The 20,851-nt window shown below is 47.1% G+C and overlaps 1 protein-coding gene across 1 annotated transcript in view; it reads left to right on the top strand.

The window, feature by feature from the left end:
- The window catches only part of LOC147117285 (ATP-binding cassette sub-family A member 13-like), a 250,509-nt gene that overhangs the window by 90,757 nt on the left and 138,901 nt on the right, over positions 1 to 20,851 (top strand). The window contains exons 19-20 of the mRNA XM_085988134.1: positions 6,284 to 6,436; positions 17,729 to 17,927. Coding sequence (XP_085844260.1) covers positions 6,284 to 6,436; positions 17,729 to 17,927 — 352 coding nt within the window. The remainder of the gene's footprint in view (positions 1 to 6,283; positions 6,437 to 17,728; positions 17,928 to 20,851) is intronic.

The raw sequence follows: 20,851 nt of genomic DNA, 5'->3' as shown, positions 1-20,851 counted from the left end.
AATGGTATTCTAAAGGTAAATTTTATGAATTCACACACCCAGATTTTAGGTGTGGAGAACACTGAATTCTCTGTTCAATAAAGTTGATGGATAGTAAATCCTGCAGGGCTCACTGGTTTCTATGCCCAAATTCTTGATATGTGCTCCCAGTCAGTAAAATTTCCAATTCATAAAAACCACTGCCATAGTCTCTGCCTCAATAGCCACTTGTAGTAAAGCATTCCGTAATCGAATACAAATTCTTGTAACTTCCCCCGTCATACTTCTAGAAATAATCCTGAATCTATGCTTCCTTGATACAGATTCAACAACTAGTTAGCCTCTCAATACCTTTCATAATATGGAATCCTCTATTAGATCACCTCTATCCTTCTCTGTTCCAGTGAAAGAATGCCCACATTTTCAAGCATTTCTTCATAACTGTATAGCCTCTGGATCCTCGTAGCATTCTAATGAATCAGCTCTATCCTGGGTGGGAATGTAAGTTGTGAGGAGGATGCAAAGAGGCTTCAACGGGATATAGACAGGCTAAGTGAATGGGCAAGAACATGGCAAATTGAATATAATGTGAAGAAATGTGAAGTTATCCACTTCGGTAGGAAAAAAAGAAAAGCAGAGTATTTTTTAAATGATGAGAGATTGGGAAATGTTGGTGTTCAGAGGGACCTGGGTGTCCTTGTACATGAATCACTGAAAGTTAACGTGCAGGTACAGCAAGCAATTAGGAAAGCAAATGGTATGTTGGCCTTTATTACAAGAGGATTTGATTATAAGAGTAACGACGTCTTACTGCAATTATATCAGGCCCTGGTGAGACCACACCTGGAGTATTGTGTACAGTTTTGGTCTCCTTACCTAAGGAAGGATATACTTGCCATAGAGGGAGTGCAACAAAGGTTCACCAGACTGATTCCTGGGATGGGAGGATTGTCCTATGAGGAGAGATTGAGTAGACTAGGCCTATATTCTCTAGAGTTTAGAAGAATGAGAGGTGATCTCATTGAAACATACAAAATTCTTACAGGGCTTGACAGGGTAGATGCAAGGAGGATGTTTCCTCTGGCTGGGGAGTCTAGAACCAGGGTCACAGTCTCAGAATAAGAGGTCAGCCATTTAGGACTGAGATGAGAAGAAATTTCTTCACTCAGAGGGTGGTGAGTCTTTGGAATTCTCTACCCCAGAGGGCTGTGGAGGCTCAGTCGTTGAGTATAGTCAAGACAGAGATCGATAGATTTTTGGATATTAAGGGAATCAAGGGATATGGGGATAGTGCAGGAAAGTGGAGTTGAGGTAGAAGATCAGCCATGATCTTATTGAATGGCGGAGCAGGCTTGAGGGGCAAAATGGCCTACTCCTGCTCCTATTTCTTATGCTCTTATGTTCTTATGTTCCATTTGACTGATATCCTTCCTATAATGCCATGCTCAGAACTGCATGCAGTACTCCAACTATGGCCTAACCAATGTCTTCTACAAATTTAACATCACTTAAGAACATAAGAACATAGATGTGGTCTCACCAAGGCCCTATATAATTGGAGTAAGACTTCTTTACTCCTGTACTCAAATCCTCTTGTAATGAAGGCCAGCATACCATTTGCCTTCTTAATGGCTTGCTGCACCTGCACATTCACTTTCAGTGTCTCATGTACAAGGACACCCAGGTCCCTTTGAGCATCTGCATTCCCCAATCTTTCACCATTTAGGAAATACTCTGCCTTTCTGTTTTTTCTACCAAAGTGGATAACTTCACATTTATCCACATTACAATCCATCTGCCATGTTCTCGTCCACTCACTGAGCCTGTCGAGATCCCCTTGAAGCCTCTTCACATCCTCTTCGCAACTGACACTGCCACCTAGCTTTGTGTCATCAGCAAATTTGGAAATGTTACATTTAGTCCCCTCATCCAAATCATTGATATAGATTGTGAATAGCTGGGGCCCAAGCACCGATCCTTGCGGTACCCCACTAGTCACAGCTTGCCATCCTGAAAAAGACCCGTTTATCCCTACTCTTTGTTTTCTGTCTGTTAACCAATTCTCAATCCATGTTAGTATATATATATTTTTTATTCATTGATGGGATGTGGGCGTCGCTGGCTGGCTAGGCCTGCATTTAGTGCCCATCCCTAATTGCCCTTGAGAAGATGGTGGTGAGCCGCCTTCTTGAACCGCTGCAGTTCATATGGTGTAGGTACACCCACAATGCTGTTAGGAAGTGAGTTCCAGGATTTTGGCCCAGCGACAGTGAAGGAACGGCGATACAGGTCCAAGTCAGGATGGTGTGTGGCTTGGAGGGGAACTTGTAAGTGGTGATGTTCCCATGCATCTGCTGCCCTTGTCCTAAGTGGTAGAGGTCGGGGGTTTGGAAGGTGCTGTTGAAGGAGCTTTGGCGAGTTGCTGCAGTGCATCTTGTAGATGGTACACACTGCAGCCACAGTGCGCCGGTGGTGGAGGGAGTGAAGGTTGAAGGTGGTGGATAGAGTGCCAATCAAGCGGGCTGCTTTATCCTGAATGGTGTCGAGCTTCTTGAGTGTTGTTGGAGCTGCACTCATCCAGGCAAGTGGAGAGTATTCCATCACACTCCTGACTTGTGCCTTGTAGATGGTGGAAAGGCTTTGGGGAGTCAGGAGGTGAGACACTCGCCGCAGAATTCCCAGCCTCTGGCCTGCTCTTGTAGCCACAGTATTTATATGGCTGGTCCAGTTCAGTTTCTGATCAATGGTGACCCCCAGGATGTTGACAGTGGGGGATTCAGCGATGGTAATGCCATTGAATGTCAAGGGGAGATGGTTAGAGTCTCGCTTGTTGGAGATGGTCATTGCCTGGCACTTGTGTGGTGCGAATGTTACTTGCCACTTGTCAGCCCAAGTCTGAATGTTGTCCAGGTCTTGCTGCATATGGACACGGACAGCGTCAGTATCTGACAAGTCTCGAATGGTGCTGAACAGTGTGCAATCATCAGCGAACATCCCCACTTCTGACCTTATGATGGAGGGAAGGTCATTGATGAAACAGCTGAAGATGGTTGGGCCTAGGACACTGCCCTGAGGAACTCCTGCAGTGATGTCATGTGATTGAGATGAATGACCTCCAACAACCACAGCCAACTTCCTTTGTGCTAGGTATGATTCCAACCAATGGAGAGTTTTCCCCTTGATTCCCATTGACTTCAGTTTTGCTAGGGCTCCTTGATGCCACACTCGATCAAATGCTGTCTTGATGTCAAGGGCAGTCACTCTCACCTCACCTCTTGAGTTCAGCTCTTTTGTCCCTGTTTGGACCAAGGCTGTAATGAGGTCAGGAGCTGAGTGGCCCTGGCGGAACCCAAACTGGGCGTCAGTTAGCAGATTATTGCTGAGTAAGTGCCGCTTGATAGCACTGTCGATGACACCTTCCATCACTTTGCTGATGATTGAGAGTAGACTGATGGGACGGTAATTGGCCGGGTAGGATTTGTCCTGCTTTTTGTAGACAGGACATACTTGGGCAATTTTCCACATTGCTGGGTAGATGCCAGTGTTGTAGCTGTACTGGAACAGCTTGGCTAGGGGCGCAGCTAGTTCTGGAGCACAAGTCTTCAGTACTATTGCTGGAATGTTGTCAGGGTCCATAGCCTTTGCAGTATCCAGTGTCTTCAGCCGTTTCTTGACATCACCTGGAGTGAATTGAATGGGCTGAAGGCTGGCATCTGTGATGCTGGGGACCTCAGGAGGAGGCCGAGATGGATCATCCACTCGGCACTTCTGGCTGAAGATAGTTGCAAATGCTTCAGCCTTGTCTTTTGCACTCACGTGCTGGGCTCCACCATCATTGAGGATGGGGATATTTTTGGAGCCTCCTCCTCCTGTTAACTGTTTAATTGTCCACCACCACTCACGACTGGATGTGGCAGGACTGCAGAGCTTTGATTTGATCCGATGGTTGTGAGATCGCTTAGCTCTGTCTATCGCATGTTGCTTCTGTTGTTTGGCATGCAAGTAGTCCTGTGTTGTAGCCTCACCAGGTTGACACCTCATTTTTCGGTATGCCTGGTGCTGTTCCCGGCATGCTCTCCTGCACTCTTCGTTAAACCAGGGTTGATCTCCCGGCTTGATGGTAATGGTAGAGTGAGGGATATGCCGCGCCATGTGGTTACAGATTGTGGTTGAATACAATTCTGCTGCTGCTGATGGCCCACAGCGCCTCATGGATGCCCAGTTTTGAGTTGCCAGATCTGTTCGAAATCTGTCCCATTTAGCACGGTGGTAGTGCCACACAACATGGTGGAGGGTATCCTCAACATGAAGATGGGACTTCGTCTCCACAAGGACTGTGCGGTCGTCACTTCCACCAATGCTGTCATGGACAGATGCATCTGCAACAGGTAGATTGGTGAGGACGAGATCAAGTAGGTTTTTCCCTCTTGTTTGTTCCCTCACCACCTGTCGCAGACCCAGTCTGGCAGCTATGTCCTTTAGGACTCGGCCAGCTCGGTCAGTTGTGGTGCTGCCGAGCCACTCTTGGTGATGGACATTGAAGTCCCCCACCCAGAGGACATTTTGTGCCCTTGCTACTCTCAGTGCTTCTTCCAATTGGTGTTCAACATGAAGGAGTACTGATTCATCAGCTGAGGGAGGGCGGTAGGTGGTAATTAGCAGGAGGTTTCCTTGCCCATATTTGACTTGATGCCATGAGACCTCATGGGGTCCTGAGTCAATGTTGAGGACTCCCAGAGCTACTCCCTCCCGACTGTATACCACGGTGCCACCACCTCTGCTGGGTCTGTCCTGCCGGTGGGACAGGACATACCCAGGGATGGTGATGGTGGTGTCTGGGACATTGGTTGTAAAGTATGATTCGGTAATTATGACTATGTCAGGCTGTTGCTTGACTAGTCTGTGGGACAGCTCTCCCAATTTTGGCACAAGCCCCCAGATGTTGGTAAGGAGGACATTGGGTTTGGAGGACAGGGCTGGGTTTGCCGTTGTCATTGTCGTTTCCAGTGCCGAGGTCGATGCTGGGTGGTCCATCCGGTTTTATTCTTATTCCCCAATTCCATGTGCCCTAATTTTGTTCACCAACCTCTTGTGTGGGACCTTATCGAAGGCCTTCTGAAAATCCAAATACACCACATCTACCGGCTCCCCTTTGTCTACTCCACTAGTTACATCCTCAAAGAACTCGAATAGGTTTGTCAAACAGGACTTCCTTTTCATAAATCCATGTTGACTGCCCAATCTTACTATTAGTTTCTAAGTGCCCAGTTATTGCATCCTTTATATTAGATTCCAGCATTTTCCCAACTACCGATGTGAGGCTAACAGGTCTGTAGATGCCCGTTTTGTCTCTCCTTCCTTTCTGAAATAGCAGGCTTACATTTGCTATCCTCCAATCTGTAGGAACTGTTCCAGAATCTTTAGAATTTTGGAAGATGACAACCAATGCGTCCACCATCCCAATGGCCACCTCTTTCAAAACCCTAGGATATAGGTCATCTGGTCCTTGAGATTTATCGACTTTTAGTCCCATTAATTCCTTGTTATTATACTCAATGCCAATATATATAAAGCTTAGAATCCATTTGCCTTTTTCATGGCCATTTCTATTAGCAATTCACACTTTTAAAGATATTTGTATCTGTAACCTTAATCGCTCTGTTCCTCCACTCTGTTAAGAATTAGAGTATTCACTGTTTTCTCCGAAATGTAGTGTTTCACATTTCTCTGCATTGAACTGCATCTGCTACCTTTCTGCTATCTCTTGCATTCCTCCTCATAGTTGACATGAACCCAAATTTAATAAATGATTTCTATGAATGGAAAATAGAAAAGATCCCAGCACACATCCCTGGGCAGACCACTATTCACATCTCTCTCATTCGAAAACCGCTATTTGCCTCGATTCCCTTAGCCATTGCTTGATTATGCAATTACATTCCCTTTAATATCATGTGCCTCAATCTTTGTAACAAGTTTCTGTGACAATGTCTTTCTGAAACTCCATATATATGCTATGCACCCTTTATCATACATTCTGTAATATTCTCATAAAATTCAATTCAGTTAGTTTTAATTAGGCATTAAAACAAATATTCACATCAGTTGTATATAATGAAAATAATAGTGACTTGCTTTTGTGTTCCCACCCCAAGCTATAAAAGGTGTGCTAAACACTTTTTCATGAGTATGTTGCCATTTAAGAGATTTTCTGTGAATATATTTATGGACTTTTATCTGTGCACACACACTGAGCTATGAATTATTTGGTGCATTACTTTTAACTTTAACAATAATATTTTAGGTAAATATGGAACTCGCAGGCCTTGGTATTTCCCATTTACAGGTTTGTATTGGCAAAATCTGTGTGATTGTGCCAAACGGTTTGACAGGAAGACAGGAGAAGGTTACTGGGCCCAAAACCTGAACCACTACAACCAGCAAATAAATGTGAAAGGTAAGACTTAAATTTTATGAGTCCATTTAAAGATATAGTAGGGCTGATTTTCCTCTGCAACCTCCTCCAGCTCTACAACCCTCCAAGAACTCTGTGTTCCTCCAAATCTGGCCTCTTGCGCATCTCCCACTCCCTTTGCCCCACTATTGGCGGTCATGCTTTCAGCCGTTTAAGCCCTAAGCTCTGAAATTCCCTCTTTAAATCTCTCCATCACTCCACCTGTCTCTCCTCCTTTAACCCTCTTTAAAATCTAAGGGGTAAAAATCGGGTAGTGCCCCCTACCTTCGCCGGGGTGCTAATTTTAGCGCCCCGAAAAGGTTAGCGGCCCTGCGGCCGATTTTCCAAGGGAGCACCCCGAGAGAGAGGAGGAGCGCTACTGGAAGCATGCTGCGTCCCTCTTGGGGTGCTGTGAGCCAATATCGCAGCGGTTGCGCCGCGGTACTGCAGACCTTCCTCCCCTTATTAAAGGGGAGGGGCCTGGCGCAGCACGTCCCGGCGCCCAGCTGGGCCACCAGGGATCGGGAGTGCCGACAAACGAGCGCGGCACTCGAGGAGTGCTGGGCTCATGGCGAGCAGCCGGCACCCCGCTGGGGGGGGGCTTCATGGGTGCTGGGGACAGCAATGGGGGTAGGTAGGCCCCCATGACCCCGGTGGAGATAGCGTACAGTCAGGGGGTGCCACCCAATATTCCAGCCGGGGCGTAAGTGGGGTGCTGTGCACGGTGAATGATGTCAGCTCCCCACCAGGCTTCATGGAATATCTCACTTTTGCATGCTGCTCCCCCTGGTGGAAAACTGAACTTAATCCCCAAGCAAGTGATAAGCAGAAATAACAACAAAAAATGCTGGAAAAACTCAGCAGGTCAGGCAACATCCGTGGAGAGAAATTTGAGTTGACGTTTCGGGTCGAACCCTTCTTCAAAACTGGAAAGAAAAGAAAATAGATCGAAGGCAGGGCTGCGATCGGACGAAAGAAGTGAAAGAAACAAAAGAGCTAGACGAGATGGTAATAGGCTGAGATTAGGTGTAAAGTGTACTGGCAGGGCAAGAGATAGCTGCCAGGTGTGAGAGAGAAACAAAAGGAAAGGGAGGGGGGGGAAAGGAGTGGAAAAATTACAAGAAAAAGTGTGTAATAGGGGCCGAGGTTATGATCTGAAATTGTTGAACTCGATATTGAGTCCGGAAGGCTGCAGAGTGCCTAATCGGAAGATGAGGTGCTGTTCCTCGAGTTTACGTTGAGCTTCCGTGGAACAATACAAGAGGCCAAGGACGGTGAGGTCCGAGTGGGAATGGAGCGGTGAATTAAAATGACAGGCGACCGGAAGCTCGGGGTCACCCTTACGGACTGAACGGAGGTGTTCCGCAAAGCGGTCACCCAATCTGCGTTTGGTCTCCCCAATGTAGAGGAGACCGCATCGTGAGCAGCGAATACAGTATACTAGATTGCGAGAAGTACAAGTAAATCGCTGTTTCACCTGGAAGGGGTGTTTGAGGCCCTGGACAGTGGGAAGGGGGGAGGTATAGGGGCAGGTGTTACATCTCCTCCGCTTGCACGGGAAGGTGCCAGGCGAAGGGGAAGGGCTGTTTGGGGTGATAGAGGAGTGGACTAGGGTGTCTCGGAGGGAGCGGTCCCTGCGGAATGCTGAAAGGGGAGGGGAGGGGAAGATACGTTTGGTGGTGGGATCACTTTGGAGGTAGCGGAAATGCCGGAGGATGATCCGTTGAATGTGGAGGCTGGTGGGGTGAAAGGTGAGGACAAGGGGAACCCTATCGTGGTTCCGGGACGGAGGGGCAGGGGTGAGGGCAGAAGTGCGGGAGATAGAACTGACACGGTCGAGGGCAGTGTCAACCACGGTAGAGGGGAATCCTCGGTTACGGAAAAAGGAAGACATGTCTGAAGCACTGGTGTGGAAGGTGGCATCGTTGGAGCAGATACGGCGGAGATGGAGAAACTGGGAGAATGGAATAGAGTCCTTACAGGAAGCGAGGTGGGAGGAAGTGTAGTCCAGGTAGCTGTGGGAGTCAGTGGGCTTGTAGTGAATATTGGTCGATAACCTATCCCCAGAGATGGAGACGGAGAAGTCGAGGAAGGGAAGGGAAGAGTCAGAGATGGACCATGTGAAGGTGAGGGAAGGGTGGAAATTGGAGGCAAAGTGAATGAAATTGTCAAGTTCGGGGCGAGAGCAGGAAACGGCACCGATACAATCATCAATGTATCGGAAAAAGAGGTGAGGGAGGGGACCCGAGTAGGACTGGAACAAAGATTGTTCCACATAGCCCACGAAAAGGCAGGCATAGCTAGGACCCATGCGGGTACCCATGGCAACACCTTTGATTTGGAGGAAATGAGTGGAGTTAAAGGAGAAGTTGTTCAATGTAGTGGGTGGTGGTGGATGGGAACTGGTTGGGCCTCTGTTCAAGGAAGAAGCAGAGCGCCCTCAGGCCATCCGGGTGGGGGATGGAGGTGTAGAGGGATTGTACGTCCATGGTGAAAAGGAAGCGGTTGGGGCCAGGAAACTGGAAACTGTTAAAGTGGCGGGGGGCGTCCGAAGAGTCGCGGATGTAGGTGGGAAGAGACTGGACAAGGGGAGAAAAGATAGAGTCAAGATAGGAAGAGATAAGTTCTGTGGGGCAAGAACAGGCTGAAACGATGGGTCTACCAGGGCAGTCCTGTTTGTGGATCTTGGGAAGGAGGTAGAAGCGGGCTGTGCGGGGTTGGGGAACTATGAGGTGGTGGCAGCGGGGGGAAGATCTCCAGAGGAGATGAGGTCAGTGACAGTCTTGGAAACGGTGGTTTGATGTTCGGTAGTGGGGTCATGGTCCAGGCACACTAGTGCTTCAGACATGTCTTCCTTTTTCCGCAACCGAGGATTCCCCTCTACCGTGGTTGACATTGCCCTCGACCGTGTCAGTTCTATCTCCCGCACTTCTGCCCTCACCCCTGCCCCTCCCTCCAGGAACCACGATAGGGTTCCCCTTGTCCTCACCTTTCACCCCACCAGCCTCCACATTCAACGGATCATCCTCCGGCATTTCCGCTACCTCCAAAGTGATCCCACCACCAAACGTATCTTACCCTCCCCTCCCCTTTCAGCATTCCGTAGGGACCGCTCCCTCCGAGACACCCTAGTCCACTCCTCTATCACCCCAAACAGCCCTTCCCCTTCGCCTGGCACCTTACCGTGCAAGCGGAGATGTAACACCTGCCCCTATACCTCCCCTCTTCCCACTGTCCAGGGCCCCAAACACCCCTTCCAGGTGAAACAGCGATTTACTTGTACTTCTCGCAATCTAGTATACTGTATTCGCTGCTCACGATGCGGTCTCCTCTACACTGGGGAGACCAAACGCAGATTGGGTGACCGCTTTGCGGAACACCTCCGTTCAGTCCGTAAGGGTGACCCCGAGCTTCCGGTCGCCTGTCATTTTAATTCACCGCTCCATTCCCACTCGGACCTCACCGTCCTTGGCCTCTTGTATTGTTCCACGGAAGCTCAACGTAAACTCGAGGAACAGCACCTCATCTTCCGATTAGGCAGTCTGCAGCCTTCCGGACTCAATATCGAGTTCAACAATTTCAGATCATAACCTCGGCCCCTATTACACATTTTTTCTTGTAATTTTTCCACTCCTTTCCCCCCCCTCCCTTTCCTTTTGTTTCTCTCTCACACCTGGCAGCTACCTCTTGCCCTGCCAGTACACTTTACACCTAATCTCAGCCTATTACCATCTCGTCTAGCTCTTTTGTTTCTTTCACTTCTTTTGTCCGGTCGCAGCCCTGCCTTCGATCTATTTTCTGTTCTTTCCAGTTTTGAAGAAGGGTTCGACCCAAAACGTCAACTCAAATTTCTCTCCACGGATGTTGCCTGACCTGCTGAGTTTTTCCAGCATTTTTTGTTGTTATTTCTGCTTATTACTTGCTTGGGGATTAAGTTCAGTTTTCCACCAGGGGGAGCAGCATGCAAAAGTGAGATATTCCATGAAGCCTGGTGGGGAGCTGACATCATTCAGCTAGCCCTATTTGAACCGTGGGCATGTCCAGTTGATCATGGAGTATGCTCACAGCACAGCAAGTCCGGTCTGCATTACTGGCCTACGTGAAGAAGGATGTTCGGGCATCAGTGATCGGTAAATGAAGGAAAAAAATATAACAGAAATTAGATTTGTGACAGGGTTAAGGGAATGCTGAGAAGCACATCACCACGGAGAGAATGTTTTACATTTTACACAGAAATTAAACTGATTAGAACTATTTGTTTGTACCCCAGGAACAGACAGCAGTAACAGGGACAAAGCAATGGAGTCTGGGGAGAAACATTAAAAAATTTTACATCAAGATGTGTATTTTCTGATATAAAAAGAGAAAATGCTGGAAATACTCAGCAGATCAGGCAGCATCTGTGGAGAGAGAAACAGAGTTAACGTTTCAGGTCAATGACCTTTCTGAGTTATCTGAGGCTAATAGAAAACATTCTCATTTATGTGCGTTAGTGACTAGAAACTATAGGGGGAATCGTAACTCCCGGGCGGAGAGCCGGCTAAGGAGCGGGTGCTTGGGGGCGGCAGCAGGAGGCTCAGCCAATTTTAAAGGCTGAGGATCATTTATGTCCCGCCAGACAGCTGCCCACCCGAAACAGGTAGAAAGAGGCAGCTGGCCAGCTGCTGGCAGTTGAAGAGACTACTTGTTGACACTCAGGTAAGTTGTGGGAGGAGTGGGGGGGGGTTGAGTTTCAGCATGGTCTTGTGGGTGAGAAGTGTGGAGCCCGGGGTAGCCTAGGCTCAGTCTTTCCTTGTGGAGTAACACTCCAGGAGGTGCAGTCTGACAACTTAGAGGCAGTAGAGGAGACACGTGAGATGGTGGTGTCATCAATATACATATGGAATCTGATGCCATGTCATCAGATGATGTTGCCAAGTGGCAGCATGCAGATGAGGAAGAGCAGGGGGCCAACGATTGATCCTTGGGGGTCAGTGGAGATAATGGTGTGAAGCAGGTAAGAGAGTTCTTTGCTGGAGACTGCTCTGATGATGATTGGATAAGTAAAGGTGGAACTTCAAAGTAAAGGCCTTCTTTGATCTCACAAAGGCGTTCGACACTGTCAACCGTGAGGAATTATGGAGTGCCCTCCTCAAATTCGGCTGCCCTCAAAAGTTTGTCACTATCCTTCGCCTGCTTCACGACGACATGCAAGCCGTGATCCTGACCAACGGTTCCACTACAGACCCAATTCACGTACGAACCGGGGTCAAGCAAGGCTGTGTCATCGCACCAACGCTGTTCTCAACCTTCCTCGCTGCAATGCTCCATCTCACCCTCAGTAAGCTCCCCACTGGAGTGGAGCTAATTTACAGAACAAACGGAAAACTGTTCAACCTCCGTCGCCTCCAGTCCAGATCCAAGGTCGTCCCATCCTCTGTCGTCGAATTACAGTATGCAGACGATGCTTGCGTCTGCGCTCACTCGGAGGTCAAACTCCAAACCATCGTAAACACCTTCACCGAAGCATACGAGAGCATGGGCCTTACACTAAACATCTGTAAGGCAAAGGTCCTCTACCAACCTGCCGCCGCCACACAGTGCTGCCCCCCGATTATCAAAAGCCACGACAAGGCCTTGGACAACGTGGACCACTTTCCATACCTCGGGAGCCTACTGTCAACAAGGGCAGACGTCGACGACGAAGTCTAACACCGCCTTCAGTGTGCCAGTGCAGCCTTCGGTCGCCTGAGGAAGAGAGTGTTTGAAGACCAGGACCTCAAAACCGGCACTAAGCTCATGGTCTACAGGGCAGCAGTGATACCTGCCCTGCTGTATGCCTCAGAGACATGGACCATGTACAGCAGGCACCTCAAAGCACTGGAGAGGTACCACCAATGCTGCCTCCGCAAGATCCTGCAAATCCATTGGCAGGATAGGCGCAACAATGTCAGTGTTCTTGCTCAGGCCAACATCCCCAGCATCGAAGCTCTGACCACGCTCAATCAGCTCCGATGGACGGGTCACATTGTCCGCATGCCCGATACGAGACTCCCAAAACAAGCGCTCTACTCGGAGCTCCGGCACGGCAAGAGAGCCCCAGGTGGGCAGAGGAAATGCTTCAAGGACACCCTCAAAGCCTCCTTGAAAAAGTGTAACATCCCCACTGACACCTGGGAATCCCTGGCCCAAGACCGCACAAAGTGGAGGAGAAGCATCCGGGAAGGCGTCGAACACCTCGAGTCTCTTCGCCGGGAGCAAGCGGAAGCCAAGCGCAGGCAGCGCAAGGAGTGCACGTCAACCCAAGCCCCCCACCCACCCGCCCCTTCAACCACCGTCTGCCCCACCTGTGACAGAGACTGTAGGTCCCGCATTGGACTAATCAGTCACCTGCGAGCTCATTTTTAATGTGGAAGCAAGTCATCCTCGGTTCCGAGGGCCTGCCTAAGAAGAAGGAAAGTGGAACTAAGCAAGGGCAGCCCACTGAGCTGGACAACGGAGGATAGACGTTGGAGGCGGATGATGAAGTAAACCACATCAAAGACTGCAAAGATGTCAAGAAAGATGAGGAGTGATAGGTCATCATGGTCGCAGTCAAAGAAGATGTCATTTGTGATTTTCATTAGGGCCATTTCAGTGTTGCGGCATGGTGGAAACCTGATTGGAGAGATTCAAACATGGAGTTGCAGACAGATGGGCCCAGATTTGGGAAGCAACAACAGTCAAGGACTTTGGAGAGGAAAGGGAGGTGGGGCGATAGTTTGTAAGGACAGAGGGGTCAAGGGTGGGGTTTCTAAGGAGGAGGTAATGATGGTGGTTTTTAAAGGGAAGGAGACAGTACCTGAGGAGAGGAAACCATTTACAATGATAGCTAGTAGGATCAAAGAAAGGAAGTTGGGTGATCAACAGAATTTTGGGCCCCATGTTTTCAAGCTATTTGCCTTCGCATTTGCTCATGCCAAAATACCAAAGAAACAAGAGCTGACGTATACCAGCAGGGAACCTAGTTAACTGACTGCGCTTATTGGGCAATCACTGGTGTGCATTGGACTTAAATTTGCACCCGTGATTTCCCGATATGTGCAGCAGTCAGCTGCTACTTGTGCACAGTTGTAAAATTGTCCCTTCAATTTCAAAAACATTTACTTCAACTCCATGAACCTTATATTTTCTTAATTATGCCATTACTCCTTGTACCTTTAGTGTTGCCTATACTGTAACAACCCATGGATACGTGAGGAAAGATCTTTAAAAAGTGATGAATTTCCTTGTTGACATAGTGGTGTTTGTGGTGCCCACTTATTTCTCGTACCCCTGTACAACTTTGGTGATTGCATTAAGGAACACTTAAAATTTAACTAAGGGGTCGATAAAGGCCAACATTCCATTTGCCTTCCTAATTACTTGCTGTAACTGCATGCTAACTTTTTGTGATTCATGTACAAGGACCCCCAGGTCCCTCTATACCTCAGCATTTTGTAATCTCTCCCCATCTAAATAATAATTTGCTTTTTTATTTTTCCTACCAAAGTGGATAACCTTGCATTTTCCCACATTATACTCCATCTGCCAGATTTCTGCCCACTCACTTCACCTATCTATATCCCTTTGGAGATTCTTTACCTCCTCCACACAATTTGCTTTCCCACCTATCTTTGTATCATCAGCAAATTTGGCTACATTACACTCGGTCTCTTCATCCATGTCATTAATATAGATTGTAAATAGTTGAGGCCCCAGCACTGATCCCTGTGGCACCCCACTAGTTACAGATTGCCAACCGGAAAATGACCCATTTATCCCAACTCTTTGTTTTCTGTTAGTTGGCCAATCCTCTATCCATGCTAATATATTACCCCCAACCCCGTGAGCTCTTATCTTGTGCAGTAACCTTTTATGTAGCACCTTATTCAATGCCTTCTGGAAATCCAAATACCTGACATCTACTGGTTCCCCTTTATCCACCCTGCTCGTTATATCTTCAAAGAACTCCAGCAAATTTGTCAAACATGATTTTCCCTTTCATAAAACCATGCTGACTCTGCTTGACAATATGATTTTCTAAATGTCCTGCTACCACTTCCTTAATGATGGACTCCAGCCTTTTCCCAATGACAGATGTTAGGCTAACTGGTCGATAGTTGCCTGGTTTATATGTCCTTCCTTTCTTAAATAGGGGCGTTACATTTGCGGTTTTCCAGTCCGCTGGGACCTCCAGAATCCAGGGAATTTTGGTAGATTACAACCAATGCATCCAATATCTCTGCAGCCACCTCTTTTAAGACCCTAGGATGCAGGCCATTGGGTCCAGGGGACTTGTCCACCTTTAGTCCCATTAGCTTGCCTAGTACTTTTTCTCTAGTGATAGTGATTGTTTTAAGTTCCCCCCCCCCCCCGCCACCCCAATAGCCCCTTGATTATCCATTATTGGGATGCTTTTAGTGTCTTCTACCGTGAAGACCGATACAAAATATTTGTTCAAAGTCTCCGCCATTTCCCTATTTCCCATTATTAATTCCCCAGACTCATCCTCTAGGGGACCAACGTTTACTTTAGCTACTTTCTTCCTTTTCATATACCTGTAGAAGCTCTTACTGTCTGTTTTTATATTTCTTGCTAGCTTACTCTCATAAGCTATCTTCTCTCTCTTTATCATTTTTTTAGTCGTCCTTTGCTGGTTTTTAAATATTCCTCAATCCTCTGGCCTTCCACTATTCTTCGCAACATTGTATGCTTTTGCTTTCAATTTGATACCATCCTTTACTTCCTTAGTTAGCCACGGATGGTTCATCCTTCTCTTAGAGTCTTTCTTTCTCACTGGAATATATCTTTGCTGAGAGTTATGAAATATCTCCTTAAATGTTTGCCACTACTTTTCTACAGTCTTACCCTGTAATATATTTTCCCAGTCCACTTTAACCAAGTCTGCCTTCATACCTTTGTAGTTACCTTTATTTAAGTTCAGGACACCCTCAAACTGAATTTGAAATTCTACCATGTTATGATCTCTCTTCCCAAGAGGATCCTTCACTTCAAGATCATTAATTAATCCAGCCTCGTTACATATTACCAGATCTAAAATAGTCTGCTCCCTGGTTGGCTCCACAATGTATTGTTCCAAGAAATTATCGCGCATACACTCTAAGAACTCTTCCTCAAGTCTACTTTTGCCAATTTGCTTTGTCCAATCAATATGACGATTATAAGCTCCCATGATTATAGCCGGACCTTTCTTACAAGCCTCTATTATTTCTTGATTTATACTCTGTCCTGCAGTGTGGCTACTGTTTGGGGGCCTGTAGACCACTCCCACCAGTGACCTCTTACCCTTATTATTTCTTATCTCCACCCAACCTGATTCTACGCCTTGATCTTCTAAGCCAATATCATTTCTCACTACTGCATTGATCTCATCCCTTATTAACAGAGCTACACCAACTCCTTTTCCTTTCTACCTATCCTTACGAAATGGTAAATACCCCTGAATATTCAATTCCCAACCTTGGTCATCTTGCAACCACATCTCTGTAATGGCTATCAGATCATACCCATTTATTTCTATTTGTGCTGTCAACTCATCTATCTTGTTATGAATGCTGCATGCGTTCAGATATAGAGCTCTTAATTTTGTCTTTTTACCATTTTTCCCTACTTTGACCTCTCTTTCTGATGCACTCTTATGTGTATACGCTCTGTCACACTCTGGCTATCATTACCCCTATCGCTACCCTGCACTTTTGCCTTCTCATTTTTCTTTAACTTTTTTAATTTCCGCTCAGCGGATCCCTTCCCCCCCCCCCCCCCCCGACTATTTAGTTTAAAGCCCTATCTACAGCCCTAGATATTCGATTCGCCAGGACACTGGTCCCAGCCTGGTTCGAATGAAGCCCGTCCCGACAAAACAGCTCCCTCATACCCCAGTACTGGTGCCAGTGCCCCAAGAATCGAAACCCATTTCTCCCACACCAATCTTTGAGCCACTCATTCATCGCTCTGATCTTATTTATCCTATGCCAATTTGCACATGGCTCAGGTAGTAATCCAGAGATTATTACCTTTGTGGTTCTGCTTTTTAATTTAGCCCCTAGCTGCTCATACTCCCTCTGCAGAACCTCTTCCTTTGTCCTACCTACGTCGTTGGTACCTACATGGACCACGACAACTGGATCTATCCCCTCCCACTCTAAGTTCCTCTCCAGACCAGAGGAGATGTCCTTTACCCTGGCACCGGGCAGGCAACACATCCTTCGAGACTTATGCTCTTGGCTACAGAGAACAGTGTCTATCCCCCTAACTATACTGTCCCCTACCACTACCACATTTCTATTTGCTCCCCCCACTTGAATGGCTCCCTATACCATGGTGCTGTGGTCAGTTTGCTCATCCGCACTGAAGTCCCTGCTTGCGCCCACACAGAGAGTAAGAACCTCATAACTGTTGGACAAGAGCAAGGGCTGAAGCTCCTCCACCACTACCTCCTGGGTCCCCATATCTGCCTTGCTCGTAGTCACACCCACCTGTCCCTGACCACGGACCAAATTTGAATGAATTAATCTAAGTGGTGTGACTGCCTCCTGGAACACAGCGTCCAGTAATTCTCCCCCTCCCTGATGTGTCGCAGTGTTTGAAGCTCGGACTCCAGCTCATCAACATGGTGCCGAAGTTCCTCAAGCAACCAACACTGACTGCAAATGTGGTCGCCGTGGACCTCAATGGTGTCCACCAGCCCCTACATGTTGCAGCAGTAACACATCGCCTGCCCTGCCATCTCTAATGTATTTAATTAATTAAGTATTTAAGTTTTGAACGTTTAGTTTTTAATCCTGGCTTTTAATTTAAACCAATGTTTAAAAAAAGAGAGAAATACTGACCAACCATTCACTTCCCTGCTTTCCTGTGATGTCACACTTTGAATCTTTCTACTTCTTACCCTCCCAGGTAGGTTGGTGCTGTTCCGGGCTCGCTCTCTTGTAGTCCCGCTGGTCGACTCAGTCGCACCCTTTTATCTCCGGCCCAATCTCCCGTTCTTGTGCTCTCTTGTATTCCCAATTCTGTTTCATGGATCTCATTATATAGTTGAAGAATACAGTGGATCACAGTTCCTGCAAGCTCAATTTTCATGACAGGAAATATGAAAGTATCAAAAATAAATACACGGACAAAATATCCTTTAAACTGTGACCAAGTGAAGTCAGCAAGAATAAGATTGCTACTAACTGTTATTATTGCATATTTACCATGGTAGCAGGTTACTAGAGAAGGATTCCAGTATGGAATTATGATACAGACATTTCATCTGTTCATTCCTTTCAATAGGGGAACCCTTGAATTCTGTGAATATATCTGGGAAAGAAGTGGCACATCCTAATTTTAAGATTGGAGTTGCTCTAAGGTCACTCACCAAAGAATATAAGGAGAGCAAAAAAGTAGCTGTTAAAGACTTGAACCTTGATTTCTACAAAGGAGAAATTACAGCTTTGTTAGGATCCAATGGAGCAGGCAAGACAACAACTATGTAAGTGATGCATTACAATTTGTCGATAAAACATAGAACAAATGTAGACACAAGGAAGAGTCTGACCTGATTTGAGCTTTGAGTATGGCAGTTACTTTTCATCATTTGTCAGACTAAGTAAGTTAGTAATTCAGTAACTGTTCATTACCAGGACTATTCTATGGACAAAAGCTTGGTTAATAAGCCAGGGTCTTTTTTCATTTAATTGTATTCTGTTTCTCTTTGAAGCAGTGCATTGCACACACTCAGGAAAATTGTTTTATGAACCATATTAGATTTTGAACATGTTCTATTGACAAAGGTTTGGTTAATAGGCTATCTGTTGCATTAACTGGGTGTCATATTAAGTTTGGTTTAACTCTTTGCAAATGCCAAGTTTTTTGATGAAGTGTGGTTTGTAGTGTATGTGCCTTTAAGTCAGAACTACTTTTACAGCTCCTGTATACTGTAGTACCGGCAGTGACCACACCGGTATATAAGCTTTGCGCATGCCTCTGTACCCCCAGTCTTGAGACTACCCTCCTCCAGTAAAGACCTGTTTATTGTTAATGTACAGCATCCGTGTGATTATTTAATAACAGCATATCCTCTGAATCACGGATCCAACAGTGGCGACGAGTGTCAATTCGAATCTACCTGCAACATAAAAAAAAATAGTCGAGGCCAGGAACACGGGCGTCGACCACGAGCAACCGCCCAGCCGTTAGGCAGAGATTGAACTTCGCAGGGGAGGCTGTGGAGAGCCGGGCTTGGTTCCCCAGCCACGACGAGCAGCAAGAGACCGACGACAGGTCCAGCGCAGACCCTTCCCGAGCAGCGGCGGCTGGAGCCGACCAACGGCGGAGAGAAAGCCGAGCAGCGTCGACGGGGTAAGACAGAGGGTGAAGAGCGCAGGGCGCAGCCGGGGTTTGAACACCGAGCGGCGTCGAGAAAAAGGAAACAAACCAGAGAGAGAGAGGGTAAAGAAACAGCCGGGTTCTAGACTGAGCGGCGTCGAAAAATATAAAAAGAAGAACGTGCAGAGCACAGCCAGGGCTCACGGGCTGAACAGGGTCCGCGGGGCGAAGAAAGGGGAGCGCGGGTGACGCCATTGAGCCGCGGAGAAGGAGGAAGAGCGCGGGAGACGCCATTTTTAGAAGCTGCAGCGGAGAAGAAGGGCGAGCGCGGGAAGGAAGGAAAGCGCGGGAGACGCCATTTTGTGCCAGCGGAGAAGAAGGGGGAGCGCGGGAGGCGCCATTTTTAACAGTTAACTCACACCCAAGGATGCCGAAGAGTGGCAGTACATCTCTACGTTCGACAATGAAGTCAAAGATTGGGCGACATATGTGGAACGTATTGAGGTGTACTGCAGGGCGAAGGAAGTGCCAGATGCTAATAAAGCACTGGTTCTGTTATATTCCATGGGTGCAAAAACTTATGGGTTACTGCGAAATCTAATAACCCCAGAGAAGCCAGTAAACAAGAATTTTGAAAGCATAGTAGAAATCCTACAGGTCCACTTAAACCCCACACCGCTGCTGATAGCAGAACGATTTAAGTTCCATAAAAGGAACCAACACAAAGACGAAAGCAATGCTGAGTACCTAACGGAACTGCGCAAGCTATCGAAATACTGCCAGTTTGGAGCGGGACTAGCAGACACGTTAAGGGACAAGTTTGTGTGTGGGCTACAAAGTGAAGGAACCCAGAAACGGCTTCTATCAGAAAAGGACCTTAGCTGGACAAAGCTTTCCATATGGCAGTATCACACGAAGTAGCCACAAGGGGCGCTGCAGAGATACAACGGAGACCGCAAGAATATGGCACCAACGAAATGACCTATGGAACAGGGAAGTGCTATCGCTGCGGCAGAACAACACATGACCAGAAAGATTGTTGGTTCAAGGACCAAGTGTGCAGACAGTGTGGGAAAGCAGGACACATAGCAAGAGTCTGCAGGTCTGGGAAGAAAACCAACAGTAAGAAATCTCCACAGCAGAAGTACAAAAAGGTACACCAGGTGATGGACAGTGGTTCAGACGAACAGAAAAGTGACACAGACTCCGGAAGCAAGGAGCTGGGTTGTCTGAAACTACATAAGGTAACCGAAATGGAGGATCACCAGACTATCTGGGTTACACTCAAGATAGACGGAGTCCAAGTGAAAATGGAATTGGACACAGGGTCAGCTCTAACAGTCATAAATCACACATACCCTTGAAAGCTACAGAGATTGTCTTGAAGACGTATACGGGGCAAAAAGTCTACCCCAAAGGAAAAATAAGGGTGAAAGTGACATATAAAGGCCAGGAAATACCTAAAATGGATATATATGTATTGCCAGATGGAGGACCACCACTGTTAGGATGTGAATGGATCCGGAAGATACAATTAGATTGGCATTCCATACAGGCACTGAAGGTTGAGGCCAAAAAGGATGACGACGTCACACCTGGACGACTGTCAAAAATGCTAACTGACGCAAAAGAAGTGTTCCAGGAGGGACTAGGAACACTTAAAGGAATAACAGCAATGATTAAAATAGAGGAAAATGCAAGCCCAAAGTTTCTGAAGGCCAGACCAGTGCCTTATGCGATCAGACCAGCTGTTGAAGCAGAGCTGGAAGGGTTGGAACGTTCAGGAGTACTGTCCAAAGTGGACTGGAGCGAGTGGGCTACACCCATCGTTCCTGTAATGAAGAGGTCGTTGCGTAATACGCCTGGGGAACCAAAGAAGTCCGCACCTGTGGGGATTTTAAGGTGACAGTGAACCCAGTCCTTCACACGGTACAATATCCGCTTCCACGAATTGAGGATATTTTCACCTCGCTATCTGGAGGTAAACACTTCACCAAAATTGATCTAGCCCAGGCGTACTTGCAAATGGAGGTGGAAGAAGCTTCGAAACAATACCTTACGATCAACACTCATAAAGGTCTCTATCAA

This window comes from Somniosus microcephalus, chromosome 5 (genome assembly GCF_052327205.1).
Source record: "Somniosus microcephalus isolate GS21.2 chromosome 5, FLI_Smic_1.0, whole genome shotgun sequence".
Classification (NCBI taxonomy): Eukaryota; Metazoa; Chordata; class Chondrichthyes; order Squaliformes; family Somniosidae; genus Somniosus; species Somniosus microcephalus.
Note: the sequence above shows the minus strand (reverse complement) of the source record. Positions and strands in the feature narration are given on the sequence as shown.